The sequence below is a fragment of the Martes martes genome, assembly GCF_963455335.1.
Source record: "Martes martes genome assembly, chromosome: 1".
NCBI classification, from domain to species: Eukaryota; Metazoa; Chordata; class Mammalia; order Carnivora; family Mustelidae; genus Martes; species Martes martes.
Window position 1 is genome coordinate 154,568,330 of NC_137888.1, and position 25,395 is coordinate 154,593,724.

At 47.4% G+C, this 25,395-nt stretch overlaps 2 protein-coding genes across 3 annotated transcripts in view; both read right to left on the minus strand.

Annotated features, from left to right (window-relative positions):
• The window catches only part of GLB1 (galactosidase beta 1), a 79,650-nt gene extending 55,805 nt beyond the window's left edge, over nucleotides 1-23,845 (minus strand). For both annotated transcript variants that reach the window (XM_080812054.1, XM_080812055.1), the window contains exons 1-5: nucleotides 23,694-23,845; nucleotides 3,479-3,648; nucleotides 2,053-2,203; nucleotides 1,450-1,510; nucleotides 939-1,033 (exon numbers count right to left, since the gene is read on the minus strand). In XM_080812054.1, coding sequence (XP_080668180.1) covers nucleotides 939-1,033; nucleotides 1,450-1,510; nucleotides 2,053-2,203; nucleotides 3,479-3,648; nucleotides 23,694-23,771 — 555 coding nt within the window. In that variant the 5' untranslated portion in view covers nucleotides 23,772-23,845. The remainder of the gene's footprint in view (nucleotides 1-938; nucleotides 1,034-1,449; nucleotides 1,511-2,052; nucleotides 2,204-3,478; nucleotides 3,649-23,693) is intronic.
• On the minus strand, nucleotides 20,051-21,394 carry TMPPE (transmembrane protein with metallophosphoesterase domain; the record flags this gene model as incomplete). The annotated part of the gene is made up of 1 exon (XM_080829716.1): nucleotides 20,051-21,394. One exon carries the CDS (start codon nucleotides 21,392-21,394, stop codon nucleotides 20,051-20,053), a length of 1,344 nt encoding a protein of 447 aa, XP_080685842.1.
• Nucleotides 23,846-25,395: the final 1,550 nt, after the last annotated feature.

Here is a 25,395-nt window from a genome sequence, read left to right on the forward strand (position 1 = left end):
TTCGGTGCTCCCTGGTCATCCCTCCGGGAGCAGCAACCTGGACTCTCTTCACCATGCAGTGTCGGCATGGTCCCTCTGGCCAGGTCCGCCTTCTCACTGCCTCATTCGACCTCCACCTGCAGGCCAAGAGCGGCCATGCTCCCTTCCCACAGTACACGTTCCTACCACCGTCCCTGGTATTGGCCGTAAGCAGGAAATCTTGGCCACACTTCTGTAGGGAGCATCACGCTGCACCCCACTGCTTCAGGATGCAGCCAGCATCACATTTATTCCTTGGCAAATGACCAATAGACACACTTTCATGTTTTAACCTAAGGAATTCTGCAAACATCACAAAGTGTCGCAGCTCAAGGGTCCCTGTTTTCAACAAGGAAAATACTTGGCACATGATGTACTCCATAATATCACAGTCTTTGCAGAGCAAAGAAGAGATGGAAGAAGGGGGTGAGGGCAGGAAGTGGGAGGGAAATAGAGCGGCCCCCCAGTTCACCACCTCCTCTTCCCATGCCAGCATGAACTGACAGCCGAACCAGGACAGACACCAGAGCATTCAGTCTGTCCTGCATCCCTGCAGCCAGAGACACTAGAGGAAGAGACCACAGGATCGGTGGACCAAGGGACCCAGGCTGCCATCCAGATTCTGCCACCTGCCAGCTGGGTGACCTTGGCTAAGTCCTTCAACCTCTCTGAAGTTCTTCTACTAAAAGAGATGGTGGCTGGAATAACTAAATAGCACCTATAGGGAAGTCAGCCTGGTTTATGGCAGGCATTTAAAATGATAATGCCTCCCCACAATGCAACTTCAATAAAATCACTAGCTGTGGCATTGCCTCGCAAAGAAACAGATCTGTATGGCTCAGAGACACATCACTTCTGCATATACTGTGGATGGATGAAAGCCATCCCCACCGCCCGCCCTTGCTCATCTCCAAGGTTACCTGCACCGTTATGATTGGCCCTCCATTCTGATAGAGGAGAGGCTTCATCTTGGGCAGGAGGACTCCCAGCCACTTGTCCACGGCTGCAAGGTAGTCTGGAAAACAAGACAGGTTTAACTCCGCTCCATACCTGTTCCTGCAAACAGACACAAGTCCGCCTCATTACCCTGGAGCTGGCAGCTGAGACCATTTTGATTAGCTAGATGCTATCGCTGGCCGTGTAATTTATTGAGAAAGTAGGCAGAGAAAGCATTGAAGTGAGTCGGTAAACCACAAACAGGACCCAATGCCAGTTCAAAGCTACCAGTTTATCAGCAAGATCTGGTCAAATAGTTCAAGTGAGCCCTATTTCCCACACATGCGATGCCTGCAGTGGACAGTGATTAACCCTCACACTTCCAGTAAGCTTTCAGAGGGACAGAAGTACCCCAGCCTTCCAAATACTGGGCACTTTTGATATAAAATGTCCAAAGATATCATAAGCAATCTCAAGACATCTGTAACAACTTACCTGGATCTGAAGAACGGAGAATAATAGATTCTTTTAATAAGAGCCAAGCAGGTAATCCTCCCTAGGATGGAGGAGAAAAGAGAAAGAGAAAAGCCATTATAAGGTCTGGGGATGGGGGAGGGGATAGAAGTGATTTTAACAGTGAAGAAAAAAAAGTTTCATGAAGAAGGGGTATTAACTGGGCTTTCTCATTTGTAACTTTCAAGGAAATTAGAAATAGAAGAGTGAAAGTCAGATGACTTTACACACATGCCGTGTTTGGAGAATCAAAGCCTTTGTATAGATTATCCACTTAGCTTCGCAACTACCTTGGGCGGGAGACAGAGCCCATACCATGACCCGTTTTTTTACAATGGGGAAACCGAGCCATGTGAGTGAGCACCAAGAGGGGGACGCCTGCTTTCTGACCCTTACCGGCCCCTCTCTGCCGAGGTACTTCCAAGGTAAAGGACACACCTGTCCTGGCTACAGGGACAGGCTCACTGCACTCTGGAATTAGAGACTTATTGAAACCGCTCCCACTCACTGTCCCCCAGATCTCCAGCCGCCAGCCCAGGTGGTGGTGCATGCCAGCCAGGCAGAACCCAGCCCAGCTGTACTCACCATATCCCACTCTGCACAGATGTAGGGTCCAGGCCTCAGGATGACCAGCAGTCCCAGCTCATGGGCCAGCTTAATAAAATATTCCACATCCTGTTCCCCGGAAAACTCGTACTGTCCTGGCTGTGGCTCGTGAAAGTTCCAGGGCACGTACCTGCCAAGACACACACAGCCCCTTCCTGGAAACAGCTCAGAAATCCGGGCATTTCTGAACCGTCAGTATAAGTGTAAGCCCTCAGACACTCACATAGCTCCCTCCAGCAGCCCCCCAATGGAACCACACTTGGTGGCGAGGACATGTTTATGACCCAAGAGGAAGCCCCGTTCCTGTGTAATGACTTAAAAAAAAAAAAAAAACCACAGAATTACATGAACGTGAATTACTACTATATAAAAATTATTTATGCCTGTGTAAGTCCGAAGGAAAATGAAAATATCCATGCTAAGATAATAAGAGGTATACTTATTTTCTTGAAAATGCTTTTTAAGGAAAAACAACAACAAAACCCCCAAATCTCTGACCCTTTTGTCCTCCTGCAAAAGATTTTGTCAGGAACGGCACGCAGGAAGTCATGACAAAAACTTCCATCAGTTCTCCTGGCTGCCTTCAGCCTAGGCCACAAACGGCATCACGAAGCTACCTGCTGCCATCACAGAGGTCTCTCGGATGACCCCTGGCTTGTGGCCTTTTCCCACAATCCCGTGGCCTTAGTCCCCCAGAGCTAAGTGTTAAACTGCAGGTAGGTCCCCAGGCCCAGGCATCTGCCTCTGCATTTTTCTCACCCCTTATCTTGAAGAGGCTATCTGGAATCCTCATCAGTAGTGTGAAAACCAGAGTGGCCAGCCACCCGAACTTTCCCCCCAGTTAGTCACCATGCAACAGCAGAAGACATGAGGAGAGATAGTTATTGGGGTAATTCTGTAACTCGAGGCTCTAGAATTACCCCGCAGAACCACAAAGGGAAACTGGGTTCAGGAATCTACCTACCGTGGCCTATGCCCCCAAGAGCTCAGGGAAGCTGTGGCTGCCTACAAACACAGTTATCTCTAAATGCGAGGGAGACCTCTGGCCAAAAAGACGCACTTGGGTAAATTCCACTTTCACCAGCTGCAGATGGGACTGAAGAAATGGAGCCCTTCACGGAAAGTGCCCCCCACACGACAAATGCTCAATCACTATTACTCCCCTTTGCCTTCACAAGCTGAGGTTCATTTTATGATTTCCAGGGGCAAAGTTCAAGATGGGAAGAGGTGGTTAATTATCCAAAGAAGGGCTAGCTGAGCTCATGCCAAGCCCCTCCCAGAACACCAGATTACGCCATGTCCCATTCCAAGGAACGAAATCGCTAGCTGCACTGGGAATGGGGCTGTACCTCTGTCCAGGTGTGGGTGTCTCGGCCCGGGGAGAACCCGGTGCCCTCCTACTTACGTTTGGATGGCGTTCAGCCCAGCCATCTTCATCTTCAGCAGCCGGTCCTTCCAGTAGAAGCGGGGCACGCGGGAGTAGTGAATGCTCCCCGAGATGTAGCGGAAGGGCCGGCCATCCTTCAGGAAGCGGTTGTGATGGTAGTCGATCTTGAACGTCCTCTGGGAAGCATTCTACAGAGCAAGGAGGGGATCACATGAGAACCTCCACCTTCCACATTTTGGAGGCGGACACCCTGACCATGGCAAGTGGCCCCCTGCCTCTTTCATCTGCGGAATTTGCTGATGGAGTTAAGGCCTGGGTTCTGGGCTGTAAAACAGAGCATCACTAAGCCCGTGGCTAATGCACCCAGGCAACAGAAATCATCAGGGAGGACCCATGGGCAGGACTCCAAAGAGTTTATCTTCCAGAGGCCAGCACCAGCATGACAATCGGCGGCTGAGACTCAGAGATTATATTCCCAAAGAGAAAACCCTGCTGAAGGTGAGTCTCTTCTTGGTATAGCAAAGCCCACATACATAGACACCCTCCTTCCCTGTGGCTGTGACCGGCTGGAGCACTGGATGGACCGTGACAGTCATGTCACTGAGAAGTCAACCGTCCCAGCTCCAAGGGCTCCAAGTCCTGCAGTGATGAGGCAAACACCCTCTCTAACCCCACATCTCCATTTCCACAAACACGCAGGATGTTAGACTAAGTGAACTTGAAGGCAGTCTGTTTCAAATTATGGGCTGCAATCCAATTTGTGAATCATCAACCTAATTTGAGTGACAACTGACACTTAAAAAAACTTTTTTCTGATCGGCACTTGTTTAAATGAAAGAGAACAGAAAATATCAGTGTACTGCACCTGGTAAAGACAAGTATTATTTTATGAAGATTCTGTTGTACATACATATATAGAGTTGCACCTGATGTAGGTCTCCACTGGGTTGCAATGAAAGGTGTATTTCTAGCAAAACCAAAAAATCTAGGCAAATTAAATTTCAAGAAACACTGGGGACTTGTTCAGAAGCTAAAATGCTAGGATGTGAAAGGGAAGCCAAGTTAGGTAGAATAGAACACTGCCCTCTGGTGGACGGGAAAAGGCAGCGAGGGGTCACAGGTGCCAACAGGACCAGGGCCCTAAGAAACCAGTTGATGGCTTTCCTTCATTGTTGGTAAGATTCCTTGTGCAGCTTTAGGCTTTTTTTTTTTTTTAAAGCTTTTTTTCATAGCAGCACCACAGTCCATGACAGCTTTGAAGGCTTCCCTTGAAGTCATATCTGGAAACAACTGTAAGACCCCAAGTCCTAGACATTCTAACTAGCGAATTAAAGCACTGTGATGAAAGTAAAACAACTTGGAGTAAATCGCTCAGAGGCGAATGGAAAGCTGTACTATACATGAGCTCATCTCAGTAAAGCTAACCAAAAGTAAATAAATAGCTAATTTAAGAATCATTCCTCGGGTGTGTGGGTGGCTCAGTCCGTTAAGCATCTGCCTTTGGCTCAGGTCATGATCCCAGGGTTCTGGGATGGAGCCCCATGTCAGGCTCTCTGCTCCATGGGAGCCTGCTTCTCTCTCTCCCTGCTTCTTCCTCTCCCTGCTGCTCCCCGCTCTTGTCCTCTCTTCTCTGTCAAATAAATAAATAAATTCTTTAAAAAAAAAAAAAAAAGAATCATTTCTAAAGAAAGGGCCAGAGCGTCAATCACTTATCACTTTGTTCTAGTAAAGGCAAGAAACTCCTGGAGAAATGCACGAAAAATAGAAGTTACTTCTTAGACCAGGTGCCCCAATGGATGATTTTAAAAACATTTTCACAGCATGTAGGTAATTAGGTGCCAAAAAAGGGTTTCCTACCATTCTGTGAGTACAGAGGTGGCACATGAAGTGGGGAAATTCTTTAGACAGGTAGAAAGGGGGTAAGCCACTGGGAAATGCAGGGGGCTGTTTGCAGCCCGCTTGTCTAGGGGAAAGGGCTCAGAGGAGCACATGAGGTTGCCAAGATGTGATCTTAGCAGACAATGGACTCTGGCCTTTGTCCCACTCAGCGGAGCACCATCCCTGCATTCAAACAACCCCAGAATCCAGCCCAAATATCTCCCTACTGTCCATTTATAAGTAGTATCATAAGGGGCCACCCAGATGTGGCCACAACCTACAAGAAGCTTCTTTCTAGACCAGGTATCAACATTGTGAGGCCCAGATGCTAAAGGATAAGATGTTCACGTTGCACACCTTAACTTACATGGTATTAGTATCACTTATACCTCAATAAAGCTGGGGTCAGGGCTGGAGTGGAATGCTGCAGTGGTAATAAATGGCATGTAACCTGGGAGTGGGACGTGAGGACAAATTTCTCAGAGGGAGGAACTCTGTTTCTCAACCTTGGCCACGCATCAGAATCAGCTGTGCAAACTTTTAAAAATAGCAAAGTCAGGACTCATCCCCAGACATTCAGATTTTAATTGATCTTGGGTGGAGGCATCGGCATTTCTTAAAACTGCCCAGATGATGATGTCATGTGCAGACAGCGTTGGGAACTATTGGCTTGAGCTAAGCCCCAGGATGAGGAAGATGCGGGCAAGGGGAAGGACACAGGCAGAGGAGACAGTGTGTGGGATGCTGAGAGGGGGCCCCAGAACCTCAATACAGGCAGTGCACAGCAGGGAACTGAAGGCGGACAGGGACCAGACTAAACGCGCCTGACATGCACATTCGTGGGCCTGGGTTTCACGCCAAGAACTGTGGAGAGCAACTTATACAGAAGGCCAGGTGGAAGTGTGTGTTTTCAAATGTTGCGCACTCTGGCCTTTTCCTGGAGAAGCAAAAAGGAAGCAGAGTCATGGACCTTGGTGGCGGCAGTGAGGTGGGCAGTGGACAGGAGGAACCCCCAGGACCAAGGGGTGGTTAGATGTAGGACACAGGGGCTAACCTGAAGAGGCTCCCGCTGGTCTCAGGTAGAAAAATTGGGGGCATTTAAAAAAGGAGAGAGACTTAAAAGAGGAAGTTAAAGGGGAAATTAAAGACAGCACAGATATTAACCCCTGTGAGTTACAGGTACATGATTCCTTGGCTCATGTCAGCCTCTTAAAAATGGAACAAGCAGACATTATGTCCCTCACGCTATGACTCAACAGGAAGTACAGCCCCACCTAGAAGCAGTCCTCGTTCCTGAACTTGAACCTCAGCTGAACCTCAGTCTACCAATAGCTCAAGGAAGTAAAATATGCCAAATCCAAAATGTGGGACACTCTAGAAGTCCAATGATAGAGTTGCTTCAGTAGACTGATGACATTAAAATCAGACAAAATAAAGAGAATATTGTTAGAAAATAAAAGAGAACTTGAGAGGCATAATGACCTAATGCAACATGGGAACCTGGTTTGGATCCTGATTCTAATGAACTTCCAAAAAACCCAATGTGGAGACATGGAAAGTCTGAACAAGTCCAGCATGAGGTGGAATTAAAAGAATTACTGTTCATTCTGTTGGCTAAAACAAAAGCATGCTGATTACACAAAAGAAAAACTTCTCATCAGTTAGACATATGTACAGAAGTTTTTATGGGTGGAAGGACACAAACTCTGAGGTTACTACAGATGAAAAAGAAAAAGAGCAAATTAAAGAGCAGAGGGCACACGGAGCCAAGCCGATCACTGTGGAAGCTGGGATGGAAACATGGTATTCTCTTTGTGTGTGTTTGTTTTAATTGCCACACTGTTCAAAAACCAAATCGCACCTCAAAATAAAGCCTTTTTTTTGGTTCTAAGAAAAACAAAAGCATACGCTCATGAAAAGACGTGTAACACATGTTCACAGCAGCTTCATTCATAATTGCCTAAAACCAGAAGTAAGCAAATGTCCATCAGCAGGAGGGAGGAACACAGCTTGGTGTGTTCATACAATAGAATGCTTCTCAGCAATAAAGCAGAATGACGGGTACGGCCAATAATACGGGTAAATCTCAAAACTGTCATGCTGAGTTTGAGCCCTACACAAAAGGTTCATACTGTACGAGCCCATTTATATGAAGTTCTAGAACAGGCAAATCTAATCTATGCTGGGAAAAAAATCAGGGGTAGTTGTTGCCTTTGGGAGGGGGAGGCATGGACTGCTTGGTAAGGAACATGAGGGAACTTCCTGGGGTAATGGTAAGCTAGCTGAATATGGATTTCAGATTACACAGGGTGTGCATTTCTCAATACTCATCAAAGGGTACCCTTAGATTTGTATATTTAATTGTCTGTAAAGTTCACCTTAAAGGGGGAAAAAGAGCTATAAACAATATTCACCTCTAATTAATGATACGCAACATGCTTGGAGTGGAAAGTACACTGATGCCTGCAACTTACTTTGGGACGCATCTAAAAAAATAAGATGGACTGATGGGCGGATGGATGGATAGATCGACAGTAATATGTTAATGGTAGAATTTGGATGGTAAGCATAAAATTCCGTCAACTCTACGTGTGACAATTTTCCTAATAAAATGTTGACACAATTTTAAAAAGGGGGGGATTGGAGAAAGGAGTTCAAAAGATACAAACTTCCAGCTAAAAGATAAATAAACACTAGAGACAAAATGCACAACATTGGTGACTCTAGTTGACATTGCTGTGTGATATACAGGAAAGCTGTTAAGAGGGTAAATCCTAGGGATGCCTGGGTGGCTCAGTTGGTTGAATGTCCAACTCTTGATTTTGGCTCAGGTTGCGATATTGGGGTCCTGGTATTGAGCTCCATAAGGCTCAGCACTAAGTACGGAGTCTGCTTGTCTCTATCCCTCTTCCTCTCCCTATTCCCCCAAAATAAATAAATTTTAAAAATATTTTATTTATTTGAGAGTGAGCGAGTGAGTGAGCATGTGCATGAGCAGGGGGAGAGGGAGAAGCAGGCTCCCCACTGAGCAAGGAGCCTGATGTGGGGCTCGACCCCAGGACCCTGAGATCATGACCTGAGCCAAAACCCAGAGTAGGCTGCTTAACTGACTGAGCTACCCAGGCACGCTTCATAACCAATAAAATCTTAGATTAAAAAAAAAAAGGAGGGTAAATCCTACAAATCCTATGGCAAAGAGAAAACTTTTTCCTTTCTTCCTTTTTTCTTTCTTTCCTTTCCATTGTGTCGACATGAGAAGACTGACATTAGCTACTGCGGTGATCACAGTATATGTAAATAAAATCATGCTGTACAGTGAGGAGAGTCATTTGTCAGTAAAACTGGAAAAATAAATATAAATAAAATTAAAAAGTTGCCCTGATGAAGGGCGCCTGGGTGGCACTGTGGGCTGAGCGAGAGACTTCATTTCAGCTCTGGGCATGATTTCAGGATCATGAGATTGAGCCCTCTGTCAGGCTCCATGCCCAGCGTGTGTCTGCTTAAGATTCTCTCCCTTTCCCTCTGCCTCTCCCCCTGCTTGTGCCCGTGCGCGGGAGAACGCTCTCTCCAAACAAACAAACAAATAAATAAATCTTTTTTTTTAAAGATTTTTAATTTTATTATTTATTTGACAGGCAGAGATCACAAGTAGGCAGAGAGGCAGGCAGAGAGAGAGAGAGAGAAGTGGAAGCAGGCTCCCTGCTGAGCAGAGAGCCCGACGCAGGGCTCGATCCCAGAACCCTGGGATCATGACCTGAGCTGAAGGCAGAGGCTTTAACCCACTGAGCCACCCAGGTGCCCCTAAATAAATAAATCTTTAAAAAAAAAAAAGTGTCCTTATGAAATAAATGATGGTTTCTACGGTAAGAGCCTTGACCGTGAATGTGAAGCAGACACGCATACGTGCATGACGGAGCATAATGTGGCTTCTGAGACTGACGAGATGCTCTTGCCCTTGCAGAAAGATCTTCAATACATCAAGAGTAAGAAGAGAAGGCTGAGAAGGGCTTTTTTTTTTTTTTTTTAAAGATTTTATTTATTTACGTGACAGACAGAGTTACAAGTAGGCAGAGAGAGGGGGGGAAGCAGGCTCCCCGCCAAGCAGAGAGCCTGACGCAGGGCTCGATCCCAGGACCCTGGGATCATGACCTGAGCCGAAGGCAGAGGCTTTAACCCACTGAGCCACCCAGGCGCCCCGAGAAAGGCTCTTTTAAAGCATACCTACGTCAGCTGCAGCCCGTGGCCAGTCATGAGTAACCTCAGTATGCTCCGTGTTGACAGTGTCTCAGCTCAGACCCACACCCTGCTCGCCCAGGGATGCAGGAGTGGTGGGGTGCCCATTCTCCTCGGGCCAACCCTCAGCCAATGGGGTGGACAGCTGCATCTTGTAGGCAGACAATGCTGGAGATGTTCTGTGTACCTTCCAGGAGATGCTGACAGAACCCTGGCCCTACTGCCCACAGCGAGAACCATGACACAACCTCCTACAGACCTGTTTCTTTCCACCTGTGCTTCATGCCTGCATTCTCAGATCACTTATCAGATCACCTGCACTCAAGCCCTTGCTTCATGTTTTGCTTCTAAAGAACCCAAATTAAGGCAGTGGTACCAGGATTGGCCTCAAGAGCAGATCCTCAGGCTGTAAACCTAGACCTGGATCTGTATCTGTCAGACAGCCACAAGAACCCTACAGGCTGGTGTTAAGTGTGTGGGGACACCCCACATTATGCAAATACGAATTCTAGGTCCTCACCTGTGCTGGATTGAGAGAAGCGACTGGCAGAGGGGGAGGAATTGGCATCTGCATTAGCTCTACCCCTGGAATGGCATGGGGTGGTGGGAGGTACTGGTAATTAAAGGATTGTGAGGTTGGCTGATTTTTATTCACAGAGTTGGAGGCTTTGAAGAAAGATTGCCAGATGGGATCAATATCCACTGCAGGCATTCTGTGATGCCAGAGGCTTCTATGGCCATCGTTAAAGAGACTATTGTCTCCAGCTAGAAGGGTAAGGCTCAGGACTTAACCATGTGCGCACCCTGGGAGAGGACCCTGAGGGACAGACTTTAAGGCCGGCTAGAGGGAAGTTTACTCTTACAGTGCACTGTCCCATGACCTGTGAGTTACCATCTGGATAAAGGTACCGTAACCTAGTAGTGATGCTGTTGGAATCCAGCTCCTTGGAACCTGGGCATGATGCTGGCCTACGGGAAATGAGGTGGACATGCCAGGATGGGCTTGGCATCCTGAGGAACTGTGAGATGCCTCAAAGAGATGGGAATGTAAACATGGTTGACCAGACAACCCACCATCTGACTATATCCCCCAGGACAGGCTAGAGTACGCTCCCGCCAGGAAGGAACGCCATGCTGAGGAGGGCCCTGGTAACCCTGAGAAGCCCAGTGAGGGACCACATAAGCACCACAACGACCAGCTAGGCGAGAGTGCAACAGACCACAGCATTTCCAGTGGGTGGGACGATTGTGGAACCAGCTAGGGTGCTGCCTGACATGTCTAACAAGGAAAAAAAAATCAAGAACTCCTGAGCAAAAGGCTGACATCAGCCACTGCAATGCTAAGTTGTGATTCCTTCCTCCAGTTCCCAGCTCTGGGGCAGCCTCTCCAACAACAGCCAACTGACCGAAGGGAGGGTTGCATGGATCTCTCGAGGAAGAACACTGTGATGCCTTCCCCAGTAGGACTGGGGTACCTGGGGATGGCCTGATACACCTGAGCGGACATACCAGGTGTCCCGAAATGCGATGGCATTTACCGCTCTTTAGGAGACTGGGGAGAAAGGGAGCCACGGCCCACCCAGGCCCTTCTATGTGGGTCCAACAAGGAGCGCCTATCCTACAGTGATTTCCCTGGTCCTGAGTGCAAACTGGGATGGCTTTACTTAACAGACCCTGAACCCACACAAGTCAGAGGCATTATGGAGGGAAGAGCCAAGTGGAAAACCCAGGGTTTGTGTTTGTGGCTAATGTTCTATTCTTTTCAAAACTCTCAGTAGAAAGGATCAAGAGTGGTTTGTTTGTAAGTGGGCAGGATAGCAGTACACATTCTCTCTCTAGTCCCAGCCACCCCCCCCACTGCCCCACTCTCTCCCACGAGAGAACCCGGTCATCAGCACATCTCATGGGATGTCACGCTGATCTGATAGATAAACAACATCATGTTATTTGGACCCAAGGAACTGTGCCAAGTCCCTGAAACTGAGGCTTGGAAGAGTAGCACACAGTGGAATGATGGGGACAGCCACAGAAGCCACATCACCTAAGAGACAGCTTCCAAATGGTGGCTGTCATGGCCAAGGTCAATAGGGAAAATCCGTTTCAAAGCTCCAAAGTGACTCCTCTCAACATTGAAGGACCTGAGGGGATCTGGTCTAAAAGGGCCGGCCTCCTTAACGTCTTTAGGCTGTGGTACCTCTGATAGAAGTAAGGCAATCGAGAAATGGTGGGGGAGAAGGAAAGAGGAAAGCTGCCTTCAGAGCTTAGTCCCCCCCAAATACAAAAGAACAAAAAACATGACCTGTGGTCAGATTCCACGCCTTCTAAATTAATTGGCACAGGAACGGAATACTGAAGAGCCATCATTTTATTTCACACGTGCAGGGCTGTGGCAGCATCAGTGTTTACAATACATGAGGTCACAGAAACTTAGAAAAGAAAAAGCAATTGCAAGCAAGGCAAACCACACACCTTCCCAAGACCCCTGTGTATAATGCATATAATACTAGAGAAAAAAGACAGCAGTACAGACAAAATACCCTTGAACCAATTATACAGCAGAGACCTAATACTGTCCGACATAACATTTTGAAAGTTATTCTGTTTAGATTATTTCAGTGCTAAATAAGCATCTCTTTAAGAAAACTCAACACAATACCAATATTTATGTCACCAGGCAAGGTGAACATCGCCCAAGTTTTTAATACTCAGGACTAAAAATCATTATATTAGCATTACATTCCGCACATTCCACAACACAACCAAAGAAATACAAGGTGCTCAGTGACATCACAAGTTAGGGGTCATGTTGACTATACGGAGAAACTACATCTTCCAGCCCTTCAGTAGGACCCTGGTAAAGCACCTGTTCAATGGATCTGTAACCCCAGCACCCTGTATGCCCTTTTACTCACCCCCGGGGCCCAAGAGCCTGGAGAATTCCTGACAGGAGCTGCTCAGCTCCGGAGTGGCAAAGACCCAACCCTCCTAGGCTGCCAATGCCCTAGGGTTGAGGGACAAGGGATGAAGGGGAGTGGAGAAGATGGCGATAGAAGGGTGTTTATACACATGGGCTTCCCAGACCCCTCAGCTCACAGAACAGAAAGACAGGGGTATTTCCAATGATTATACAACAAACTTTGATTGTGCCAGAGCTAAGAGCCTTTCAAACACCCAGTGTCAGGGAAGCAGCAGACATGAGACAGGTTGAAGAAGCAAAACAGCCACAGGGAAGGGTGACAACCAATACAGATCGGAAGGAAGTTGTGGATGACCCGTTCTGGCTTATGCGTCCTATTTTTATCAGTGTTGTCATGTACGTTTGTCTCTCTGGTTCCGCAAAGATTTTGTGCAGTGTTCCAAGAGGCAGCAGAGGAAGAGCGTCAATGACAATGGAACACAAATTACAAGGGGAGAGGAAGGAGAATGGCAGAATGGAGGAGAAATGAACACAGCTTGAGACCAGCTCCCAAATCCTCCAGGACTCACAGGCAGTTACAGATTTAATTCTGCCTCCTCAGCTCAGAGAAAAGGTAAGTACATAGTCTTAAAAATAATAATAATAATAATAATGAGTCTTAAAATTATAAAACAGTTCTCCAAAGTTAATATCAAACCTAAGTTTCTTTCCACACAGGAAAGAATCGTTTCAAGTGAATTTGAAAGAGGATTTTGATGATATTTAGCCTAAGGATAAAAATATATCTTAAGCTGCATTCAGGTCAAACAAATGAACAAACAAAACTGTATCCAGTAGATTTCATCCTAGTAATAATAGTTTATTGCTATTTTGAATCCATAATATATGTAGGTAGGATAAAGTAAATAAATAATTACACTGGTTGTTAGGAACCAAAATTTTCAGTGTAAAATGGAAACAAACATAAAATCAGAGAAAGTTAAGTAAAAACCCTATAACCAGGGTTCTGTGAGAAATCTCTGTACCTTCCATTCAAGTCTGCTGTGCTCTAAAAAATAAAGTTTATTTTTCAAAAAAGCTCATAACTTGACATTTAAATTGGAAATACTAATATAATTTTTTTCTTTCTTAAAAAAATATTTATTTCCTAGCAATAAACACTGAAACGGCTTAGAAATGACACTAGCTCCCCTAGCACTTAAATTATGGTCTCTAAGTATTTCCCACTAAAAGGAACCAGAGCTCCTTCAGGAAATCACTTAGTCCAAGTCTAGGCCAGAATATGTACAAAATAGCCCTAAAACTATCACAAACCATTACGGTCACAACAAAATGATAGAGAAGCAGGGCTCCCACTGCTCAAAGGTGGGAGATTTTGAGCATCAAAAGATTTATCACGCAGGGGTGTGTGCCTGGGTGGCTCAGTCAGTTAGGCGTCTGCCTTCAGCTCAGGTCATGATCTCAGAGTCCTGGTATCAAGCCTGGCATAGGGCTCTCTGCTCACTGGGGTGTCTGCTTCTCCCTCTCACTAGCCCTCTGTTCAATCTCTCTCTCTCTCAAATAAATAAATAAATCTAAAAAAAAAAAAATCACTTCAGTAGACTGAAGCACACCAGATATAAGAAAAGAGCCAAATTCATGTTACTTCCTCCCACCCCAAAGAGCTTACTGGACATCCTTGGAATATGCTGGTGCATCAACTCTTTATTCTGACAATTGATGAATAAAAGGGAAGAGTCCAGCATCCGTCTTGCCTTTGTTATAGCCTTTTTCACAGTACCCAATTGATGAGGAGAGTTCTTTGTAAAAGAACCATAGTTAGTAAATACAGAAGAAATTATACAATTAAAAAATCACTATTTTGGGAGCTGATGGCAGGATTACATTTCTGAGTACTCCAAAAACTCCTTCAGAATTCAGAACAGAGATAAAGGAAGATACCATTATCTCTTGAATATATAAAAGGTAATTAACTAACTATTCCTGGAAAGCCTTTTTAGTGCTCTGGCTCACTAAATTCTGTAATAAATGTAGCAAACTTTAAAAAAAAGGCATAGGGGTGCCTGAGTAGCTCAGTGTGTTAAAGCCTCTGCTTTCGGCTCAGGTCATTATCCCAGGGTCCTGGGATCAAGCCCCGCATCAGGCTCTCTGCTTCGCAGGGGGCCTGCTTTGTCCTCTCTCTGCCTGCCTCTCTGCCTACTTGTGATCTTTGTCTGTCGAATAAATAAATAAAATCTTTAAAAAAAGGCATAATCATCAATGACTGCTAAAACATTAGACGAAAAGATGATGAGGGGGGCGCCTGGGTGGCTCAGTGGGTTAAAGCCTCTGCCTTGGGCTCAGGTCATGATCCCAGGGTCCTAGGATTGAGCCCCACATTGGGCTCTCTGCTTAGCAGGAAGCCTGCTTCTCCCTGTCCCCCACCCCCGCCTCTCTGCCTACTTATGATTTCTGTCAAATAAATAAATAAAATCTTAAAAAAAAAAAAAAGATGATGAGGAACTTTCTAGTGGACAGATCAAGCTCACAACACTAGACCTGTGGGTCAGTGTTAGCATCACTGAAAGCAATGAAGTCTTCCTGCCCAAAAAAGAAAAATGGCGAACCTGAAACTATCCAGCCTCTAGCTGTAACTTTTACAGATCTCTAGCTCTACTAGCTCACTGACAACATGAGGGATAGTACAACACATTAACCACCACAATTCCGAAATGTAGGAAATACTAAGATAACTTGAACAAATAAAGAGGGAAGATGTTTTCTAGACTTAGATTTAAGAAATACATCATATAGAATATATGGTTTTTATTTTTAGATCCTGATTCAAACAAAGGAACTATAAGAGACATAATTCCTCAAGGAACCAAAGAACAAACTAAACCCAAAGCTAGCAGAAAGAAGGAAATAATAAAAATCAGAGCAGAGATAAATGAAAGACAGAACAACAACAATAAAAATAACAGGAAAGAAAAAAAAATCAATGAAACTGAGAATTGGGTTTTTTCTTAAAGATCAACAAAACTGACAAAGCTTTAGCTAGATGAACTAATTAAGAGAGAAGACTCAATAACTAAAATCAGAAATGAAAAAGGAGATACTACAACTGATGCCACAGAAATAAACAAGATTACAAGATACTGCTATGAACAACTGTATGCCAATAAACTGGGTAATCTAGAACAAATGAAAAAGTTCCTAGAAACTTAAAACTACCAAGACTGAATCATGAAGAAACAGAAAATCTGAGGAGACCAATAACTGGAAAGAAAATAATCAGTAACTGAAAATCACAGAGAAAAACCCAGGACCAGATGACTTCACTAGAGAATTCTACCAAACATTTAAAGAAGAATTAACACCAGTTTTCTTGAAACTTTGCCAAAAAATGAAAGAGGAGAAAGGCTTCTAAACTCATTCTATGAGGCTAACATTACCTTAATACCTAGGCAAGACAAGACATAACAAGAAAACTACAGGCCAATATGTCTGATGAATATTGACGCAAATATCCTCAACAAAGTACGAGCAAACTGAATTCAACAACACATTAAAGGGATAGTACACCATGACCAAGTGAGATTTATTCCTGTAATGCAAGGATAGTTCAACATATAAAATCAGTAATTATAATACACCATGTTAACAGAATAAAGGACAAAAACCACATGCCCATCTTAATTGAGGCAGAAAACAGATATGACAAGGTTCAACACTCAATAACAATATAGTACAACACTCAACAAACTAGAAGGAAATCACCTCAACATAATAAAGGCCATATATGAAAGTCCAGTTAACATCATATTCAATGATGAAAGACCACAAGCTTTTTCTCTATGATCAGAAATACGGCAAGAATGCCCACTCTTACCACCTCTATTCAGCGTAGTTTTGGAAGTCTTAGCCAGAGCAACAAAGCAAGAAAAAGAAATAAAAGATACCATATACCAAAAATGACTATGACTAATAAACAAATTCAGCAAAACTGCAGAACACAAAATCAACATATAAAAATCAGCTGCATTTCTATACACTGAGAATAAACAATCTGAAAAGGAAATTAAGAAAACAGTTTCATTTACAATAGCATCAAAAAGAATAAAATACTTAATAAATCTAACCAAGGAGATGAGACTCATATGCTGAAAATGACAAAACACTGCCGAAAGAACTAAATTAATGGAAAGATATCCTGTGTTCACACCTTAGAAGACTGACTATTAAGATGTCCATTCTACCCAATGCGATCTTAGATTCAATACAATCTCTATCAAAATTCCACTGCACTGGGGCACCCGGGTGGCTCAGTGGGTTAAAGCCTCTGCCTTCGGCTCAGGTCATGGTCTCAGGGTCCTGGGATCGAATCGAGCCCTGCATCAGGCTCTCTGCTCAGCGGGGAACCTGCTTCCTCCTCTCTCTCTGCCTGCCTCTCTGACTACTTGTAATCTCTGTCTATCAAATAAATAAATAAAATCTTAAAAAAAAAATTTCACTGCATTTTTTTTGCAGAAATAGAAAAATTCATATGGAATTTCAAGGAACCCCAAGTAGCCAAGACAATCTTGAAAAAGAACAAAGTCGGAAGACTCACAATTCCTGATTCCAGAAAATATCACAAGGCTACAGTAATCAATACAGTGCAGTATTGGCATAAAAACAGACATATGTGAAATATACTGTTGTATATTTCAGCATTAACTTATTAAGATTTTATAACAAATTTCTCACAAAACCTAGACCCAAACTACAGCTGCTGCTAATTTTTAAAAAGCATGATGCTTCATTTTAATTTGAGTTTAACAAATTAAAAGAAAAACTAAAAGGAAACTGAAAGACTTCCCAAGCTTCAAGTGTATGTTCCTCACCACCTCCCCCAGCCATAAACGAACAAAACAAAGAGGTGAGTGAGCAAGGAAGAGGGAACAGAAGCAAAGGGTGCCGTGGAGAGCCGCCCACCAGGGCCACACGTGCACAGTAATGGAGCAGCTTCCGCTGGGGCAGAATTCCAGCTCATCACGGGATCTAAACCATGCACGAGAAGGTGCTGCTCAGTCTTGCTGAGACACCCGGGATGGACCTGTCTTACTTCTGGGAGTGGAAAACAATCAGGTAAGCAAGGACTTCAGCACAAGGATGAGGGCACACAAGACCGCAAAACGACAGCGCTCAGGAGAAGAGGAGACAGAGATGCAAGATAAACAGCAAAGAAGGAAGCTAATCTCAGGAAGCTCAGAACACAGACGAAGAACATCCAGAAAGGTCAACTGCCACCAGCTGCACCTGAGGCTGGAAGATAAACGGCAGCAAGGAGACTGGTGAGATCTAAGCAACAGAGAGCAGGAAAGTCAACTGGAATGATCCAGAAAACGGGATGGGGTCACAAGGGAGGGAGGAGAGGGTTCAGAAACTTACTCCTGGCTGCAAGGACGATGAAGCACAAGGGGATACAAAATAAAGAAACCGCTGAAATCCCAACTCAAAGACAGATTTTAAATTTGCCTGGAAGGCTCACTGTTAGTACCTCATCTGCCTGCCAATGAGAAAGGGGGTCTCCAGGAGCGCCTAGGATTCTGTTACACACCAGGAAGACAGGAGGAAAATATAAGGAACTCCCTGAGGCCACAGTGTGTGCAAGGATACTGTAGCACAGGCCAAGAAAAACAGACCCCCAGCAGGTGCTGCCTTGACACCTCACCGGACCCTGGCCGCAGGCAGCATTCCCCAGGCTCGGCCACTCCATTGGTTCTCTGGGCACCCCGGCCCAGCGCAGCTCCCTAGCCCAGCCCCTGTGATGGTTAAATATTAACGCCACCAAGCGCTTCCTGTGCGCCTGGGCCACAGGTACCTCACTACACGTCTTAATACCAGCCCCGTGGAACAATACTGAGGTAGACAGAATTATCCTCATTTTAGGGTGAGGGAAACTGAGGCTTGGTGAGGTCAAGTCATTCCCCTGATGCTACCTGACCAATGAACAGCAGGGTGAGCTTCTCCAGGCCGAGTGGGCTTTCTGTTCCCCGTTGGAGAGACTGTCGGTTACAAAAAGTCAGTGCTGAGCCGAGGTCCCCTGGCTTCTCAGTGACGCCTTTTCCAACAGGAGAGCTTACTTACTGCTACCTCAGGGCTGAAGGGTCTCTGGCCTCTGGCACAAGAGGCTTGGCCAGCAGGGAGCGGGCACTCCAGGGTCCAGAGCCCAGCAGCATGGCGCTATGGTTCTATGGCCAAGCCCTAGGACAACGCTGATGGGGTCAGGACAGGGTGAGAGATGGACAGGAGGGTGCTGGCGTGGAAGCCACCCAGCAGGGAAGACAGTCCCGGCATTCCACAGCCAGGGCCCAGGGGGAGGGAACGTCTCTCGGCCCTGCCACAGCACAAAACTGTGCCCCTTCCCCCTGCAAACTCAACTTCCCCTGGTAGAGAGCGAGCCTCAGTTTCTCACAAAACACAGACCCAAATCTGGGAGCTGGTGGGTGGGTGGGGGGAGGGAGTCTACTTTCTCGACTCTTCTGCCAATGTCACAGACAGCCTATGCTCAATCGAGCCAAACCCCTTCTAGGCCCTGAGAGACCCTCAGGTTCTCGAGCCTTGTTCATTCTTTTGGCACAGCGGCATGTGTTTGAGCTCTGCACTCACTGGTCTCAGATGCCGCTCCTTAAGCGCCAGACCGTGGACAGGGAGGCAGAAGGCCTGGCTTCTGGCCAAGGGTCTCCTCCATACCCTGTCATGTTGCCAGTGCCCTGCTTCTCGCTGCCTGTTTTCTCACCTTCGAGGAGGGAAAGGTAGCCTATCCTTAATTACCTCGCCCAAGTACTGGATTAAAGGAGCCCAGGGAGGCAAACCCCCCCCCCCCCCCGCCCCTGTGAATTCCTAAGCAGCAGTGCATTACCAATGCCTACCACTGTGCTCCTGTTTTTATCCAGCCCAAGGCCCAGGAGCACAAGCGATAAAAGAGCAGCACTGGAGGCCCGGAATAGCCAGAGCCCTGCGTCCCCGAGGGTTTGGCTGATGCCCTCAATAAAGGGGACTCTGACAGAACCAAGAGGCAAAAGGAAACATTCTTCTCCAGCAGCCAGACGGGGCCTCCCTCCTGCCTGTTCTGCCAGATCACCTAGCAACACGGCCCCTTCCCCAGAAAGCTCTGGATCAATGATCCTGAGAACTGCCTAAGTCCTAAAGGGGTTTTAAAAACGCCAGTGTTCCTCTCTGTTCCGCTTTCGAGAGGTATCCCTTTCAAGCAACCCCATGTTTCCATTCAGCCTTCTGAGCTCTGCGGAGGAGAGCTTACTTCCCGTCACATGGAAAATAGATGCTCGTTCTTACATGTGACTTGAGTAGTCTCACAGATACATATAAAGAAGCCACTGGTCACCTACAGAGTAAACCAGCCTGGACTTGCCAGGCAGCCCCAGCACACATCACTGTTCAAGCCAGGCTTGTGACCAAGCGTGTGTTGGCAGGGCTGGGCAGGAGAGGCTGAGGGGGGAAAGCAGGCAACCCACTCTAAGGAGGGATGGATGGTGATGGGCAAGGGCACTGAAAAGGCATATGAGGCAGGGCCAGGTTCAGGGAGCCCGCTTCAGGACAAGCTCTGTAATTTCCGCCCGGCTACCCAATCTCATGGGTATCCCATAGTAGGCCGTGCCTGGGCTGACATATACAAATGTAGTCTGGGCCACTTGGTAGAGGCCAGCAAAGAAGGGGTTCAAGAGATAGGCGGCCACGTTCAAGGGGAAGATCTGCCCAGCATGCGTGTGCCCAGAGAGAATCAGGTTAATATCTGGCCGAGCCTGCAGGGCTCTCTTGGCCGCCAGTGGCTGGTGAGCTAGCAAGATGGTGGTGTGGTCTGGGCTGCAGCCCCCCAGGGCCTTGACGAGATCCATGCCGTGGCCGGAGTAGTGCAGGATGTCTGCTTCGATATCGTCCACCCCAGCCAAGCAGATCCAGTCCTCCCCCTCACCAGCCCCGTGCTGGGCCCCTGTGGCGGAAATCTTCACGTTCTCGTTGTGAAGGGGCTTGACATTCAGGGATTCCAGCAGCGCAAACCAGTTGCTGACGTCTGACGTGTAGTACTCGTGATTCCCCGTGACGAAGTAGGTGCCGAGGCGGGAGTGGAGCTGGCCCAAAGGAGCCACGGCTGTTCGGAGGATGGAGGCTTCTGAATCACAGAGGTCACCCACGATCACTGTGACGTCTGGTTCCAGCATGTTCACCATGCTCACGAACATCTCCATCTTGGTCCTGCCCACTGTGGGGCCCAAGTGAATGTCTGAGAGGAGCACGATCTTGAGGCTGTCCATCGAGGGAGGCAGCTGATGGATGGGCACCTCCACGGTTCTCACAGCTGGAGGCTGAGCGGCATTCAGGAGCCCAGCCACGCTGAGCACGGCAGTCACTGCCACGGCCAGGGCCGGCCTGACCGCCAGCTTCCTTGTCTTGTCAAGGCTGCCCACAACCCTACCACTGCGCCAGGCCAAGAGCTGGTAGGCCTGCTCCATGCCACTGAGGGTACAGAGGAAGAAGACCATGATGATGTAGGCCCCGAGGCAAGAGTAGGCTGCCAAGGAAAAGAGATAGGGCTCCTCCGCCACTAAAAAGAGCATGGTGAAGAAACTGGAATGGGCCAGGGCGAGAAATGCCGCAACAGCCATCTTCCAAAGCTGGAAACAGGTGGACTCTGCGGCTGGGGAGTGGCTGAGGTTGCTGACTGCGCTACGCCAGATGTAGAGGGAGCCAATGAGCATGAGCGAGTTGGCAAACAGGGCCAGCTGCAGGCGGAACAGCCAACGCCAGGCCCTGAGCTCAAGGCTCCCCGCCAGATAGGAGCGGGACACAATCATGGACACGAAGACAGTGCCTGCAGCCAGGGCAGCCTTTGCACCCAGGGACAGCTGCCTGAAGATCGCCATTGTCTCTGCTCCTAAGAGGGTCCCCTGCCAGTTCTGTGTGGGCGGGCTCTGGAAGGTGAGTTCCTTAGAAAGGACAGTGGCCAAGCAGAAGTTTCCAGGTCAGCTCCGCCTGCAACCAGGAACCGGCGTCAGCTTTGTGGGATATTAGAGCTTCCTTGTCCCCATTCAAAACCTGAAGGCCACTCACATCTACCCAGCCTGCCTCGAATCCAAGCCACTCAAATACCAGTCAGTTGCTACACTTTATTATTAAAATACAAACATAGTGGATTGTAACGTGGTGGGCAGTTCTCATGTTCTTACTTACAGTTTTCTGAATATTTAAAAGTTTTTCCACAAAGCATATCAACTTTTTTTTTTAATGATTAAAAAAATGTTATTTTAAATTAGCGGTTCTCAAAGTGTGGTCCGGGGAGACCCTTTCAGGAGGCACATTTACTCAGAATTATATTCCTAATACTACTAAGCTATAACGGCCTTTTGCATTCTCATTCTCTCATGAGCGTATGGTGGAGTTTTCCAGGGGCTCCATGACATGTGATACCGCAAAACGGAACGTACCCAGCTATCATCTATTACGACAGGCGCGAAAGAGGTTTGCAAAAACGTAGAACTGTGCCACTCCTCCCGCTCAAGTTTGGGGAGAAATACTGTTATTTTTCAAAAGATATAGTTTGTTAACATGTAATGATTTATTATTTCTTAAATAAGTTAATAAATATTTTTAAAGTTTCTATTTTAATTTCTAGGACAGTTAAAGTCTGAGAACCGCAGTTCTACATACGACTAAACAAGGAAATCATGGAAAGCTAGTTTGCTGGTATCTTTCTGAAGCTGCAGGCCAGGAAGGACACCTACACACCTGACATAAGAATTCCTGGGGTGAAGCCGGGCTCCCTGTGTAGGCTCTGGGCACCCCCCTGCAGGACGATGGGGCACAACGTTCCCCAGGGGGCTGCCCTTTCCACCAGCTCCTCAACCCTAAACCCTGATCTCTCTCCTCCCACACTGCCACCCCCCCCCCCATTTTCTCTGCCACTGTTCCCTGCAATGGTTCCCCAACTCCACCCTGGCTCCACCCTGGCCAGTGGTTCTCAGCGCTGGGTAGCTCTCACTCAGGGCTCCTACCTACACATACGCGCGCGCGCACACACACACGAGCAGGGAACCCAGAGACGTAGGCAGACAGAAGTTAGCACTCAATTTAAGGTGACCTTTCCCTAGAACCCCAAATTAAACTATTTTCAGCAACTGTTTTTCAACTACTTAAGATTTCCAACCTTGATTTTAAATTAATGTATGACTTCTCTGCCTAAGCACTTACCGAAAGCTTTTCATCAAGAGATGCAATTTACAAGTAAATGGGCCCAAATTTCCTCTCCTTCTATTGAAAACACGCCCTAGCATCAAGCAGCCCACCTAAACTTTGGGGGGAGCCACAGTTAGTTCGCTAAACGTGCGGAGGGCCAGGTGCCCATTTCAATTACCTGCCCGGCCCTCCCCCCGCCCCCCAATCTTTCCGCGGCTGTGATGCTGACCTCCCTAGGCAGCGGTATGGAGGCCCCTCCGGCCCATGCTTTAGCTCTATTTGAGGCTATCCTCCTGCCGATCCTGCACTGCCCCCCGGCCCCCACCTCACCCACTTGTTCGGCCGGACCTCCAGCAACGCTGGCTGCCACCTGCAGCCTATCTCTTGCCCACCCCTGGCCTGCACCGCCAAACACTGAAGATCGGGAAAATTCAAGCCAAAAAAAGTGGGCAGCAGCAGGGAGTGGCGGGAAAGGGACGAGCTGTTTGAAAGGAGAACCCCTCGAAGGAAATCAACCCAACATTCCCATCGCCGGGGCCTCTCCTGACCCCATTTTTCTCCTTCCGGAGCGCTCCGCAGCACCCGAACTGGGCAAGGGAGGGCGCCTCAAGCCACAGCCCAAGGCGCCCTCCAATGCCGCGCGCTCCTTGGAATCCCCCTCCCGGAAAACTGCAAAGCTGGAAAGGTTTGGGCGCACCTTCTCTCACCCCGTCTTGCACCAACCGGGAAGTGGGTCCAAGCGGAAGGGGCGACCGGGGCTGAGCACGCGACCGACAGAGCTTACCGGGAAGGACGCGCGCCCCGCCCGGCCCGCCCCCGACGGGAGGGCCGGTCCACTGCCTGCGCTCCTCCAGCGGCCCACCTGCCCGGGCACAGGCCGGGGTCCCAGGCCCACGCCCTGCAGGACCCCGGAGGGCGGCCGCAGCCCCAGCCCGGCTCGCCAGCCTGCCCCCTCTCAGTGCACCCCCGCGCGGGGTCTCGTGGACTTACGCGCAGGCCGCACGCGGAACCCGGCAGCAGCGGCAGCAGCAGTAGAGAGAGAATGCGAAGCACCCCCCACAAGCCCATCCTCCGGCCTCTCCGCTCCGCAGTCGGCGCGCGGGCCAGCCGCTCCGCGTCACTTGACTGAGGACCCGTGGCCTGGCACCGCCCCTTACCGGCCCTGCCGCCAGCCGCACGGCTGTTCCGCCCCTCGCTCCGCCCGGCGACCTCAGGGCCGCGGGCGGGGGCGGGGAGGGGCCTGGGCGAGCCGGGGGGCCGCGGGCGGTCGCGTGACTCCCGGATAGCGTTATCTGGAATTTGCTTGCAGCTGCCTCGCGGCGCGACCCTTTGGACAGGCAGTCAGAAGGCCTGACTGTCAGCAGCTTGATAACGCGCCCCGGGGTTGGACTTTAACAAGGGTCGTTTTGGCTCCCCTGCTTCCTTGAGGGCCCAGAAGGGGAAGTTGAGACCAGGTACACCTAAGTGGAGGAGATAGAATGCTAGCCCTGCGTCCCTGGCTGTCCGCAAAACTAATCCAGGGCTCCGCAGTGTGGCCCCTGGAACCAACTGTATACCCGGTACTTGTCAGAAATGAAAGTTCCAGGGCATCACCCAGAAAGTCTCAATCAGAAACTCTCGGAATGGGATCCAGAAATCTGCATTTTTACAAATGTTCCGGGTTATTCCAGTGCGTGCTAAAATGTGAGAACCATTGTGCTAGGTTACTGATAGTTTTAGAGGTATGGTTCAGCTGTGACAAAATCAGTTTTGAATACCAACCCGCAAAGTACCCAAGTTTGCAGAATTTCTGCTTCGTGGTTGGGTTTTGAGAGGTAAGAGAAGCAACACCAGCATCCTTGCAATGCAGGGAACCTGTCAAATGGGTGTGAAATAGTATTATATCTTTTTACACTTGGAAAGAAAAAGTCTCTGCAGCCTCAGTTAACAGAATCCTTTCCTGGCTGCCTGGCTGGTTCCCCAGGAGCTCTGAAAATCCCACTTCCCTTCACTGACACTTGTAAGGGTCTCAGGTCTAATGGAAACTGAGTTTCAGAGGGAAATCACTTCTGGTTGGGTTTTTTTTTTTTCCAGTTTATTTACCTATTTAAAGTTTTTACTTAAATTCCAGTTAGTTAACATAGTGTTATGTTAGTTTGGGTGTGTAGTATAGTGATTCAGCACTTCATACATCACCCTGGGCTCATCCCTACAAGTGAGCTCCTAATCCCCACCTTCTCCCCTCTGGTAACTGTCAGATTGTTCTCTATAGTTAAGAGTCTGTTTCTTGCTTTGTCTCTCTTGGGTTTTTTTTTCCCCCTTTGCTTGTTTTGTTTAATAAATTCCACAGGAGTGAAATTATATATTTGTCTTTCTCTGACTGACATATTTTGCTTATCATTATACTCTCTAGCTTCATCCATGTCATTGCAAATGGCAAGATTTCATTCTTTATTATGGCTGAATAATATTCATATATATGATGTATATATACATATATATGTATATATACATATATGTATATGTATATATGTGTATATATACATATATATGAATATTATTCAGCCATATATATATATACACATCATATATATATATATATATATGACCTCTTCTTTATCAATTGATGGACACTTGGGCTGTTTCCACATCTTGGATTGTAAATAATGCTGTACAAACATAAGGGTACATGTATCCCTTTGAATCACTGTTC